This window comes from Anoplopoma fimbria, chromosome 19, assembly GCF_027596085.1.
Source record: "Anoplopoma fimbria isolate UVic2021 breed Golden Eagle Sablefish chromosome 19, Afim_UVic_2022, whole genome shotgun sequence".
NCBI lineage: Eukaryota > Metazoa > Chordata > Actinopteri > Perciformes > Anoplopomatidae > Anoplopoma > Anoplopoma fimbria.
The window spans coordinates 19818977-19833381 of NC_072467.1; the positions used below are offsets into that span (position 1 = coordinate 19818977).

A 14405-nucleotide genomic window follows, 5' to 3' on the forward strand; every position below is an offset into this window, starting at 1 on the left:
ACACTGTCTACTATAAAAGGAAAAAGCTCCATCAAGGAGTGAAATGATAATCCGAAACTAGGCGTTGGACTGGACATGAAGAGGTAATTCCAAGGATCCCTGCCCTCCGGATCTGAGGTATCCAGTTTCATCTCTTGCCGCATGGCCCCGTTACCTATCAGCAAAAACATGAACATCAACTTCAGATGACAGCGGGCTAAAATTGGTGGATATCAAAACCCAGGAACTGGCAAGGAGCTTGGATGGGGTATCCACTTTCTAGAGTGGAAGCCCTGGGTTCAGACACCTCAGGGTGAGGAGACTGTGTGCTCCACTCACTTGCAGAGTGGGTAATGAGGACGGCATAAACACAGCTTAGACTTTATTAGGCAAATACTTTCACACTATTAATTAGTTTCAGCTGCACACACTCCTCACGTCTCAGCCATATGCACTGGCTGAAGAGTGAAGACTAAAATGTATGCTGTGATCCATATAAAGTTCGCTCTTCAGAAGAAGTTTTAGATTTCTGATGAGACGTATTAATTCTGACTGTATTATCAATCTCAGAACCCATTGGCGTTTGTTCTTATAAAAATTTAGCCACTTGGGGACAGTTTACGTTCATTTAAGAGTTTATTTCTTAGAGAATAAAAAAAGCTAAATCATCGTCAGACAATAGCTGGTGGGTTCCCAGAATGCAATTTGGCCAGAGCATTCTGCCTCTTTTGCTCCCCACACGGACTCTTTACCTGCATTCAACCAAAGCCCACTCAAACGGTCAATACTACTCAGACTACAAACTACAAATCATATTTCGTTGCATACCGATTCTTCATTCATATGAAGATTGTCACATTCCCATGCAGTGACAGCAAAACATAAATCTTTAAAAAGAGCATAGCTAACCCAACTATGGCTTTGGTAGTTGGCAGGTCATATGACAGCTAGTAGAACTAAACTGATAGATTGGCTGGAGCTTTATTTATTTTGACCTATATTAGCTTACTGCAGATATATTGTATCAGTGAATATGTCAGCTGATTAGTAAGAAATTGCACAAAAATGTTTGAGGTATTTTAGAAAGCATCACCATAACATTTTTTGTAAATCAGAAAGCTACGAGAAGTGTTTATTTCCAACTACGAAATAGCACATTTATATTCAAGTTCACAAACCTTACAAAAAAAGAAATATAATGACATTTTAGAGAAATATTTGCTTTTGCTATTCATTTCTTAACAAAATTAACTGATCAGCTATCAGCCTTTTTTTTAAACTGTCAAATAGATATCAGTTTCTGTAAAGTACAGTCTGGGGTAATGTCCAGGTTAAAAGTGGGCTGAATTGGTTGAAAACTTTATACTTTTTAAATGTCTGTTACTTATAACCATCATTTCAATTATATTTCAGCATGCAGTTAGGACCTGATTCACTCCGAAATAGTCATTAAAAAGTATGTTGAGACTACGGCTATATGTTATCAGTGTATTATCCAGGTTTAACTAGGGGTAAGGAATATTGATTAAACAAAATCTATCATAGTATATGTCTTTTGATATCACAATATCCATATATGTCCTAAAAGAGTACATTTTACGAAAACATCTGGGGAGTAATTGATCAATGGACAAAATTAAATAAATTAGCTCATCTAGCAAATTGAATTCTAAACATATCAAAGCACTTCATCACACTGATGCAAAAATCATGTAGAACTCAATAATCAATAATGTCATGAAGCAGTTTCTCTCTCACACACACACCCACCCACCCCCACCCACCCACCCACACACACACACACACACACACACACACACACACACACACACACACACACACACACACACACACACACACACAGACACACAGACACACAGTACTATTACACTCAGATATTTAAGTGACAGTTAAAGACAGATTTATATCCTCTCGTAGCTTATAACGTCATATTGTGCAACCCTATATTTAACCTTGCTCAATAGAAGTAATTTGACCTGACAATGAGTAAATCACTGCTCGCTGAGACATTTTCCATCTTAATCCTTAATATTTTGTTTTGTTATATGTCATTTGAAAAGAAAACAAGTGATCCTTTATTACTATTGTAAGTCTGTAGAGTTGATATAAAGCATCTTTAATCAGAAGCCTTCAGATATGGCTCCACCTTTACAGACTAATTCCAGTGTCTGAGACGCTGTCATCACCAGCCCGTTACAGCAAACGTCCGACTGGGTCAAATGCCCCCTATTTCATTTTGAGCAGAGTGGTTGGCATTAGAACGATGTGATCCGAAGGAGCTGTTGACTAACACGGCTGACCTTCTAAAAACTCCTCTTTCAATTTATAACATGCACTCGCTTCCACACACACACAAACATTATACGCACATGCGTCCATTCAGCAATCGTACTATTGGCTTAGCCGGATACACACTTACAGAAATACACACACACTTTATAAATATTTGGCCTGAGGTTCGGGAGGAGGAAAGCCAAGGGGAAGTCACTGACACAAGTTGCTACTGTGATTACCTCACGTCTGTAATGAGTTAAGCAGGAACTTCATTCTGTCTATTTTTAGACAAACACAAGCTGCAGAGGGAGAAGTGCAATTCATCAAAATGCTTATTAACATCAGCTTTAAAATAAATAAAGTTATTATTTTTCCTAATGTCTGAGCATAAACGATACATTGTTGGAACAATTTTCATATTATAATAGTCAAATACTTTTCATTGTCATAATGATTATTTTTAATCATGCTATTATGACAAGCAGATATTGTTTAATGTATTTATCATCATGCTATCACAATTATCAAGTCATGTTGATATAAATGTCAGTCAAGATCACTTTTTTCAACCTTTTTTTAAAGAAATTATTTCACCCTGAGTAATGCAGAGAAAGCAGATGATTCCTTGGTTTGAGTGAGGCCAAAGTATCTTGTTTCCATGGGGGGTCTCCTGCATTCATAGGCCGAGCCATTAATAACAGAGGGAGGTTCCTCGTTGTCAGCATATATGCACCCTGCAGGCTGTACGGCATCTGTCTCCCAGGCTACGTCTCATTACATACAGTCAGTGTAAAGTATGCACGTACATGCATTTCTATCTGCGTATGTAAATGTATGGATTTTTATAAAAGGCACAGCTGCGAAGACCCACCACAAACACACATGGAGTAAACAGCATAAGTTGTTGGCAAATAATCAAAAGAGATTAAATGAATAATACACTCAAATAAGAAGTTTGATCCCACAAAGATGAGATGTATGATGAATTTTGAAAAAATTATAAATAAAGGTGACACAGGGAGGTTATAAGAGTCACATGTCCATTCCTCAGCTTGTTTGTTATTGTTTGTTTCCTTGGTTACGGTCAAGGCTGACACCTTGGCATGACTCAGACTGCCATTTGCTGAACGCTATATGCTAACACATTAGCAGCAGGCGGCACCGTGTCCTGACATTGACATTTGACACTGACATCCAACCCTTTGTTCAGTAATGGAAAGGCCAAAAAAATCTGTGCTCCTCTGGGGGATCCGTGCTTGTTAACCTGACCGCAGACAAAAACAAAAATAAAAACTCTCTATGACATAAAGATAGAGGTTGGAATGTCATACCCGCATTATTACCAACGTAATAATGCAAACTGTCCAGGTTGTCTTTAGCAACACTGATTAGCGCCCTTGGGCTATTATTGTTGTGCTACAACTGCTGTGACTGACATACCTGATGTAGCTTTATGAAGGCAAGGAAAGTGGAAAAAAACAGGCTATAAATAGATCACAATGCGGTAACTTCAGTCTATACACCCGGGCCACTTCTTCTAAGCTGTTTATCATTCAATCTTCAAGTGTAGACTAATAGACATACTTAACATAAAATAAAGTAGACCCTGAACTTGTGTTGGATATCTTGACTGCAGAGGATTTGCGGGGACTGATAAGGAACTAATAAGATTGGAAGTACTTGCAGCTGTTTTTTCTAACACTTCAGTGTCTCAGTGACCCCGGGGGCCAGGTCACTTGTCTTCTGGGCGTCCCCGTGTTCCAAGTTGTACAATTGAGCCCTTTAAGTGCTATGAACGGTGAATGTTATTTTGGCTTCCTGAAGATGCCATCCTCTCTGGTCTACTCAGGTGTCAGTCAAGCCAGCAGTTTCCACTGGCTGGGTCCAGAAGGGCTCCTGGTTAAACAAGGACCCGTACTTGAAATCATTCAGGCTATTTCATCTTATTCATTTAGAAAACACATTTAATGTGTAGCTGTGGAAGTAAACAACCCGCTACACGTAACAACCTCACTCCTGGATTCTAAAACTGTGGTCTGTGACCCACACAGGCCGGGTCCTGGAGGTTCCCCTTGTGACGAGAATAGCCCCATGATTTCATGAATGAGGGACCTGCAGGGTGAGAGACCTCATTTCTGAGTCGACTCTGGATCTGGAAAGTGTATTTGGACCTCGCTCTGGACAAAACAAGCCTGAAGACTCTGATGTGGGATTTTAACTTGCAAACAAAATGAAGAAGATCAAATTTGTACGGCTAAACATTAACTTGTGAATCACTGAGCTGCTACAGTGAAGCAAGTGAGTGTGAGAGGGACAGCAGCAGCAGCAAATGTCATCTGGTCTTCCAACTTGGGGAGGGCTTTGGAGTTTAAAATGGTGTGAATATGATAGCCATAGCTATCGGAATAGCTTAAGCAAGTGGAGATCTGTCTGCACCATTGAAAGTTGACAGTTCAGAGGGACTAATCTGACAAAAGGACGGTGTAAATCAACAACAGCACAACGGTTTGGATACCAAACAAACAAAACAACGGGGACTTTGAGTCTTTGGGGAGTCTGCATGAGACAGAGAGTCGGGAGGACGCACAGGGACAGGGCAAGAGGGACGCACGGAGGAGGTGAGTGACGGATTTACCCTCGGAAGGGGTAAAAAGATGACCGTGGTGTCCCAGGAGAACCACGACGACACTGTGGTCGTAACACCTTTGTTGCAAGATGCTGCTGCTGACTTGGAGACAGCGGAGCAGGAGTGCAGTGAGAGGGTGTTCATCAACATCTCCGGGCTGCGCTTTGAGACGCAGCTGAAGACCCTCTCCCGCTTCCCGAGCACGCTCCTTGGAGATCCGCGCAAAAGGATGCGCTTCTTCGACCCGCTGAGGAACGAGTACTTCTTCGACCGCAACAGGCCGAGCTTTGACGCCGTCCTCTATTATTACCAGTCAGGTGGGCGGCTCCGGAGGCCCATGAGCGTCCCTGTGGATATTTTCCTGGAAGAAATAAAGTTTTATGAACTGGAGGAGGAGGTCATAGAACTTTTCCGGGAGGATGAGGGTTTATCTGTGGAAGAGGACCGTCCTCTGCCCAACAACGTGTACCAACGCCAGCTGTGGCTCCTGTTCGAGTATCCGGAGAGCTCAGGACCCGCACGGATAAACGCCATTGTCTCAGTGATGATTATTTTAATATCCATAATCATATTCTGCTTGGAGACTTTACCCGAGTTCAGAGAAGTGCCCCCTCCAGTGCAGGAGACTAACGCCAATGGGAGTGCGCACGGCAAAGAGCCCACTCCCTTCACAGACCCGTTCTTCATGGTGGAGACACTTTGCATCGTGTGGTTCTCTTTTGAATTCACCATGAGGTTCCTCTCGTGTCCCAGTAAAGCAGCCTTCTTTAAAAACATCATGAACCTGATCGATGTTGTGGCCATAGCGCCCTATTTCATCACCCTGGGCCTTGACCTCGCAGAGCACCAGGGCAGCAGTCAGCAGGCTGCCTCTCTGGCCATACTGAGGGTCATCCGCCTGGTCCGCGTTTTCAGGATTTTTAAACTTTCCAGACACTCAAAGGGTCTCCAGATTCTCGGCCAAACGCTTCACGCCAGCCTCAGGGAGCTGGGACTGCTCATATTCTTCCTGATCATCGGAGTGGTTTTATTCTCCAGCTCGGTTTATTTCGCAGAAGCAGAAGACCCTGAATCAGTATTTATAAGCATCCCTGATGCGTTCTGGTGGGCCGTGGTGACAATGACCACGGTTGGATACGGGGACATGTGTCCCTCCACCATCGGGGGGAAATTCGTTGGATCTTTGTGCGCCATCGCCGGAGTGCTGACCATTGCTCTACCCGTCCCTGTCATAGTGTCAAACTTCAATTACTTCTACCACAGAGAGAACGAGGACGAGGAAAATGTCCAGTACGTGCACGTGGCATGCGGACAGCAGCAGTCCTCGTTAAGTGAATGTGATTCAATCAAAAGTAACCAGTCGCTGTCCAAAACCGAGTCCTCTCTAGGAAGCGACGACTTGGAGATTTTGACACATCCAAACGTCACGTCGGTGGAGACACACGGAGGGAGACTGACAGATGTTTAAGCACCTTGGATAACTTATACCCGGTGAGTTGTCTTCAGGTGGACATGGCCTACAATGTAGGCTCCTTCGTGTTGGATGCTGCAGTTGATTTTACCCAAGCTGTCAATAGTGAAGCTCCAGATATTCATGTATAAACACCCCCTCCAAAACCAGGGGCTTTAATTCACTGAAACTGAATTCACTAGATGGCAAGGGGGAAACCAATTGGGTAAAACAGCTGTGTACCAAAGAGTCAATACTTGTGAGTCATCACATGGAAACATTTGAAAACCCTGCCTGGAATATTTGAAATACCAGCAGCAGTAATTGAGCCATACGATAACAAACATCTCAATCTTAAGGGGATATTGAAATAGCCAACGAAAAATGCAGTTGGAGATGTTTTCCTTATATCTTAATTTTCTCAGATAAGGCATTTAAAAAAAAAAAAAAAAAAAAAAAAAAAAAAAAAAAAAAAAAAAAAAAAAAAAAAAAGTACCGACGCTTTGAGGACAGATCAGCTGTGCGTCAAAGGGCACATGACGCACCAGACTACCAGTTCTGCGCGAGGGAGAGCACGGCGAAGGATTTCACAATCATGAGAATATTTTTTCCAAAATGGACACAGCTCACTACGAGAGATAGAAAACATATCCGGCTTTAACTTTACTTTGGAGCTTGTAAAATGCTTCTATATGAATCCGATCAAAAACAAGTGGGCTCTGAGCGCCACTCTGTGGAGGAGAAACATCTCTGCAGACAGCACTTCTGTCCAGGCTCCAGTGATGTGTAAAATGAATACTTCAGCATGATTATCTTTGTTGCAGCTGGCATTGACTGATTTAGGCATAAGCCCCTGAGATCATGCTATTTGACTCTGTATGCACCAGGATGCTTGTGATGGTTAACTAAGCTCAGCATAAGTCTGGTTGCTTTCTCTCTCTCTATTAATATAGTGGGTTTTGTTTTTCTGCTCACTTGCAGGAGGCAGACGACTGTGGGAAGTTTCTCCCTCAGAGTCGCAACAAAATACAAACGTGGGATTATCTTCTTCTCTGTTGGATCATTTTCTCGCTGCTATGTGTGCATTGACAGTGTTGTAGCCGACAGAGACCTTATGGAGGAAACGCGTTGAAAAGGTTCAGTCTGGACACTGTGTTTATCATCAGTAAAAAAAACGACATTCTTTTTGTGCAGGCATTGTTAATGACCACGCTTTCTTTGGATAAAAAGCCTTGTGTATACTGCGATTTTGTATTTCTGAATTTCCCCTTTTCTTAATAAGCTTTTAGTGCAAAGTTGGAATCGCAACTTGCCTATGTGCTGTCACAGTCATTGCAGCTCGATGTAACCAACAACAACATAGCCAAAGACATTGTAATGCAACGTCTGCATGACACGAATGGATTGTGAATTTTAAATGTAATAAAATATTTATTTTTCTAATTTAAACATGTATGTGAACTTAACTTAATCCTTTTTTATAAATAAATTATGAACAAGAAAATATACCACTCGTTATTCTTTCACTCCAAAGATCAGACTGGCAGAAGGGTAACAGCAAGTCATTTGTGTAAGAAAAAAACAAAAGAAATACAAATCTATTCCCATTAATTAGAAAAAGGCCCATACTTGATCCCTTTTGGTGCTGAATGGTTGAAAAAGGTGCAGAACCAGACGTTGTGTCGTCTTTCCACAAAATCAACTTAACAAACTGTCATCGTGATAAATAAAGGGGGATTTCTTTAGCTGGAGGAACATTTTAACAAATTAGACAGTCAGACAGGTTGTGATGACCTGATTTTGTGTTGAATGTGTGTTTTTAGAGAGTCAGACGTTTTTAGGCCCCGGAATACTACCCCCCTCATACAGGCCCCTCGAAGTCAGACATGCACACACACACACACACACACACACACACACACACACACACACACACACACATATATATATATATATATATATATATATATATATATATATATATATATATATATATATATATATATATGTGCTTGTTTGTTATGATGATTTAACGCCATGCCTCCAGTATTTTCTCATGTTTGTTTTGGGATAGTTCTTTGTGAGGTGAATCAATCCTGCGCTGTCCGTGGTGCTGAAATTGACCTTCCGTCCTCTGCAGAGCGTTATGACAGAATTCCTGCGTTTTGTCTCAGATCTGTTGGACCTCTGGAGCCACATACAGCGATGAGTGGAGGCTGAGGAGATCTAATAACTTAGTCAGTATCACAAAGTATCAGACATTGTGTGCAAACCTCCCCTGATGTTATGTTTCATAGCTATGAGGGCGGTGAACACATTCTGGGCGATATCATATTCCCCATTGCTCACTAGTGAAGCGCTGAACATTTTTAAATAGACTCAAATATTGACACATTCAACTGACGCCCGTGTGAAGCCTGGAGGGATGGAATGAAAGGTGACTTCATTTCTCATCAATTTAAGATAGCTCTGTTTTTCATAAAGTATTAAACATCTCCAATGTTACCCGATGGGGCTTTTGTTACCAACATGTCCTTCTTTGCAGTCTTATTGCGCCAGTGCTGGCACACAAGCGCTCTTGTTTTTGTGGTGTGTGGAGAACTTCTGGCGGCGTGCTTTAGTGGAGCCGGTCTGCATTGCGTCGAAACCCTCCAACTCCTCCTCCTCCTCCCTCCCTCCCCCTCCTCCTCCTCCTCCTCCTCCTCTTCTTGCTCCTGCTGCCCTCCCTCCCTCTCCTCTCCTCTCCTCTCCTCTCCTCTCCTCTCCTCTCATTTCTCTCACCTCCCCTTGGACTTGCATGTAAAATAGCCCAGCAAAAACTTGCTTGACATTGTGGAGGAAAACACATTTGGACCTCGCTGCTGCACTTGACTGTCTCTCAACTATATCCGTTTTGATTTCTCTCTTTTCTCTCGCTAAAACGTCCTGCCTGTCATCTTGTCTACTGGCAAAAAAAAAAGCAGCAGATTTTCTGCTGATGCAGTGATGTCGGCAAATGTCAAGGGCTCGCTTATTGCCCCCTTAATGCATCTCTCCCCCCCTGAATTGCAGCGCAGGATGTTCTCCTGCGGTACCCTGTAGGCTGCTCACACCACCGTGCCGCCGCGCAAGCAACTACCGACGCTGCAGCTTTGCCTTTCTTTCTTTTCACTCCTTCTTTTTTTTTTTTGTTGATCTCAGGCTTTCCTCACTAGAATCACTAGATTTTCATCTCGTTTCATCTCATCTCGCTTCCCCGTGTGAAGGCATCTGAGGGCACTTTGTGGAGGGAGCAGTTAGGTTGGCGATGAGCTGAGTAAGGTCCTTTTTTTTTTTTTTTTTTTTTTTTTTTTTTTTTAGTATAGGTGCAATGTAAAGTTGCCACATGACACCCACTGCTGCCCTGCCGTTGGATGATTTTACTCGAGGATAAGACGCATTCAAGACCTTCCAAGATCAGCCCACGGTAAGCCTCGAAACTGCTGACTGATACAAAAATGATATCGGCTAGAATATTTTCCTAATCGACAGCTGCTGTTGACGGGAAGATAACAAACAGCCACTGCACTGTTTTTATATCTCGTAGATGAATGTTGCATATTTTGCCCCGCAGTAGGCCTTTAGGCTGTTTGCATTTAAAAACATCAGTTGTAGCAGATGTTATGCGTCACATCATAGTTCAGGCTGCTTCGAGGGCGTAGGATAAAGCATTGTCATGTTCCTTTAAGACATAGAAACAAAATATTTATACTTTAAGCTAAAGTGCAGAAATATCATTTAAGTGTATCAGAGAAACAGGATAGAATACACCCAAATAACTGATAGGAATGTAGAAAATATCATGTGGTGCAAGGAGATCACCATGTAGTCACGACTACTTGTACTACAAAAATATTGTAAATGTCTTTATTATATAAAAGTCATAGAAATTCCTCCTTGGGGAAGTGTTTTTACCTTTACTACTGGCTAACTGCGCTAATGGCAGGTTGAGAGAAGTAAATAAATAAATAAACTGCAGAAAATGCTGAGCAAGCAAATATCTTTGCTGTTTGATTCCATTATTTCCTCTCTCTCCCTCCCTCCCTCCCTCTCTCCCTCTCCCTCTCCCTCTCTCTGGGTGACAGAGGCAGCAGTAACAACAGCAGCAGATGCACCGGAGAGCAGCAATGGTCAAGTCAGCGAGAACCGCAGTGGAGCCGCACTGAGGCAAAGCAGCCAAGCAGCCCCCCTCGCATCTGGGGACGTCTCCGACAATTTAAGGGGTGTGGGAAGCAGAGGAGTGGAAAATTTGTCCCGAACCTGAATGCCTGCTCAGTCAGACTAACCGGGATCCCGACACAACTCCTCCTCCTTCTCCTCCTCTTTTCCCTCCGCCTCTCCCTCCTCCCAAAATGACCGTGGTAGCAGGAGATAACATGGACGAGACCTCGGCTGTCCCGGGCCACCCTCAGGACACCTACCCCCCAGACCACAATGACCATGAATGCTGCGAGAGGGTGGTCATCAACATAGCCGGCCTCCGGTTTGAGACACAGTTGAAAACTCTCTCGCAGTTTCCAGAGACGTTGCTCGGCAACCCCAAGAAGCGGATGCGGTACTTTGACCCTCTGAGAAACGAGTACTTCTTCGACAGAAACCGCCCCAGCTTCGATGCCATCCTCTATTACTACCAGTCTGGGGGTCGGCTGAGAAGACCGGTGAATGTCCCTTTGGATATGTTCTCAGAAGAAATCAAATTTTATGAGCTGGGAGTGGATGCCATGGAGAAGTTTCGTGAGGACGAGGGTTTCATCAGGGAGGAAGAGCGTCCTTTACCTGAGAAGGAGTTCCAGCGTCAGATTTGGCTCCTCTTTGAGCACCCGGAGAGCTCAGGCCCAGCGAGAGGGATTGCCATAGTGTCTGTGATGGTAATCCTGATTTCAATAGTCATATTTTGTTTAGAGACTTTACCACAGCTGAAAGAGGACCCAAGGGGTCGAATGATTACAGTTGGGAACACTACTGTTTATTATAAGCCAAATATCCTCACTGACCCCTTCTTTGTCGTTGAGACTCTCTGTATAATCTGGTTCTCCTTTGAGCTGATTGTACGCTTTCTGGCGTGCCCGAGCAAACCGGCCTTCTTCAAGAACATGATGAACATGATCGACATAGTGGCTATCATCCCTTACTTCATTACGCTCGGTACTGAGCTGGCCGAAGACCCAGAAAAAGAGGGAGTGGGGGAGCAGGCAACATCTCTGGCCATACTCAGGGTGATCCGTCTGGTCAGGGTGTTCAGGATCTTCAAGCTGTCACGACACTCCAAAGGACTGCAGATTTTGGGGCAAACCCTCAAGGCGAGCATGCGAGAGCTGGGATTGCTGATCTTCTTTCTGTTCATTGGGGTCATCTTGTTCTCCAGCGCTGTCTACTTTGCAGAGGCAGAGGAGCAGGGATCCTTCTTTACCAGCATCCCGGATGCCTTTTGGTGGGCTGTTGTGTCTATGACAACTGTAGGCTATGGAGACATGGTCCCGGTCACTATAGGAGGCAAGATTGTAGGATCTCTGTGCGCCATCGCCGGAGTGTTGACAATTGCTCTCCCAGTGCCTGTCATTGTGTCCAACTTCAACTACTTCTACCACAGGGAGACAGAGGGAGAAGAGCAGGCCCAGCTGCTCAACGTCAGCAATCCCAACATCCCCTCTGAAACCAACTCCAGCCGCCGTAGCTCATCCACCGTCAGCAAGTCAGAGTACATGGAGATTGATGGAGACATAAACAATAGCATCGACAACTTTAGGGAGGCAAACCTCAGAACTGGCAATTGCACTATAGCCAACCAAAACTGTGTAAATAAAAGCAAGCTGCTTACGGATGTTTAGACACTAGTTATGAACTTTGGGATCTCTATGGGACTGTCATATGTGGAGTAGACCATCAGTTAGGAATGCTTCATTTACCTCCCAAAAGGCATTAGGCCTACAACTATGCTCAGCTACATAGAAAGGAAACAGAAAAATCAAAGCTCTTAGAGTATATGACAGGTAGATAGAATAATTAATTCTTCTGATCCTACAAATATATAGTTACATCAAAAAGATAACATCAACTATTACGCATATACACGGCTCCCTGGAGGACGCAGAGCACACTCCGTCTCATCAGACGATGGCGTGATGATTTAAATCTTATGCATGGAGTACAGATAACATTTCAGCAAGTTGCACAATGCACCAGAAAAGTCTGCAGAGACATGCAAGCACCTGCAGCCAAGTGGTAAGCGCTAAGAAGTTAGGTGATAACCCCCTCCCTGCTCCCTCCTCCTCCTCCCTCCTCTCTCCCTACTAAGGATATCTACTATTCAGCAAAGCACCTTATAGGAGGAAGACTGATCTCTCTTGTTTGGACGTAAACAGATGGTGATCTACTCGCTTCACGGATATCCGCAATGCTGCTGTTTTCCCAGCAGATGCTGTTATTGTGATATCACCAAGTGATTCAATGCCATGCCCTTTAGACGCAACACAGCACAATGTTAAAGTGAACTTCACACGAGCATGATTAGAGACTTTCCATTTTGATATCGGCATGCACGAGACATATCTCACATAATGGAAAGGTTGTTCTTTTGGATACCTGCCTCCATCCCTCCCTCCCCCCCCCCCCCCCGCCCCCTGTTTCTCATCTGTTTTCATACAAGTGCACTGGATGAGTTTATAATTTGAAATGCTAATCATTTAGAAGTATAGAATTTGAATGTTAAATCTTAAGGGAACAGTACATAAATGAGATCATAGCATGAAAAAAGTAACCTGCATTATGGTCTATCGACTAAGGTACTTTTGTATCCTGGTATATTTAATGCATGACATGAGTATTAAGCTTGTTGCAATTCAGGCACTCTGCAGTGCCCTATTGTCAGGGAAGCTAAGGAAATCAAATTCTGGATGTTTCCGAATTGCGATCAAATATATCCAAACCCACCTTGAGGATGCAGAGTTTCTAATTTAAAAGTAGTCGAAGAAACTGAATAAATATTATCAAAAATGCATATAATTATAATAAGCACCAATTACAGTATTACGTCAATAGTGCAGTGCATGGACCTTCTTTGAACAAGAAAAGTTAAGATATCATTGCTCATGCTTCCATTTCCACATCAAATTTGAGTACATATTGGTTTGGAATCCACTAAAAATGGATCAATACCAATTTTCACTTCATATTACAGAGAATTATTCTGACATTAGTTGCTAGTGCCTTTATCCCTTTCACCAACAGGACCAGTGAAAGTGCCTCTGTGTACAATGGGATTCGTGAGGTTGAGCAGAGCTGGTTTACCTTCTGTTTTAGTGTTGACACACGGTTGGTTATGTTGTTAATGATGCCACATGAACGAGGTTGATACGGCAGGTGATTGTGGTAAAAAAACAAACAGAGAATAGATGATCCATGGCTGTTATGCACAACCCAGTTTTCATGCCGTCACGCACTTAATTATGCCCTTAAGCAGCAATGTATTGTACTCTGCATGTTTACCAATCCAATTCAAAAGGGAATATCCATATGTTTCAAACATATTTTATTTATGTCTGTTGTTTTTTTTTTTCGTGCACCGTGCATCCTTTCAGGGTCTCTACCTCAGTGAGGTCATTGCAAACTTGCTGCAGAGCTGCAAGCTTCAATGCAGGGCTTCCTATACCATAATGCAAAATGGAACCTTAAGTGTAAACTGCAGTCATGCAACATTGAATGTGAGAGTCCCAAAGCATAGCCTTTACGCAAGCACTTAGGGCAAGTAGTGTACCACAATCCCACTCCTTCAGTTCACTTAAAGCTACGCACAATCAGAACATTCATATGTAGAGGGTTTGTAGAGATTGCTTGACTCTCCTATCGAGATAAGATTGACTGTTTTATATGTTGGCTTTCTTTGAAACAATGGTATCTAAAGTTACTGTTGTGTCACCTGAATGTGTTCCAACAGAATCGTGTATAAGACAGTGGAAACGTTTTGTTGTTTTTAAATCTGTCATCCTGCAATCCTTGGGCATTATGATGCACGACAAAGTGCAGCCCGTCTTTTTGCAC

General features: G+C 43.0%; 2 protein-coding genes across 2 annotated transcripts; both read left to right on the top strand.

The window, feature by feature from the left end:
- The first annotated feature begins 4928 nt into the window (after window positions 1-4928).
- LOC129108354 (shaker-related potassium channel tsha2-like) lies at window positions 4929-6368 on the top strand. Its single transcript, XM_054620134.1, has one exon. The coding sequence runs from the start codon at window positions 4929-4931 to the stop codon at window positions 6366-6368; it is 1440 nt and encodes a 479-aa protein (XP_054476109.1).
- Window positions 6369-10720: 4352 nt separating this feature from the next.
- On the top strand, window positions 10721-12196 carry LOC129108351 (potassium voltage-gated channel subfamily A member 1-like). Its single transcript, XM_054620128.1, has one exon. The coding sequence runs from the start codon at window positions 10721-10723 to the stop codon at window positions 12194-12196; it is 1476 nt and encodes a 491-aa protein (XP_054476103.1).
- The last annotated feature ends 2209 nt before the right edge of the window (window positions 12197-14405 follow it).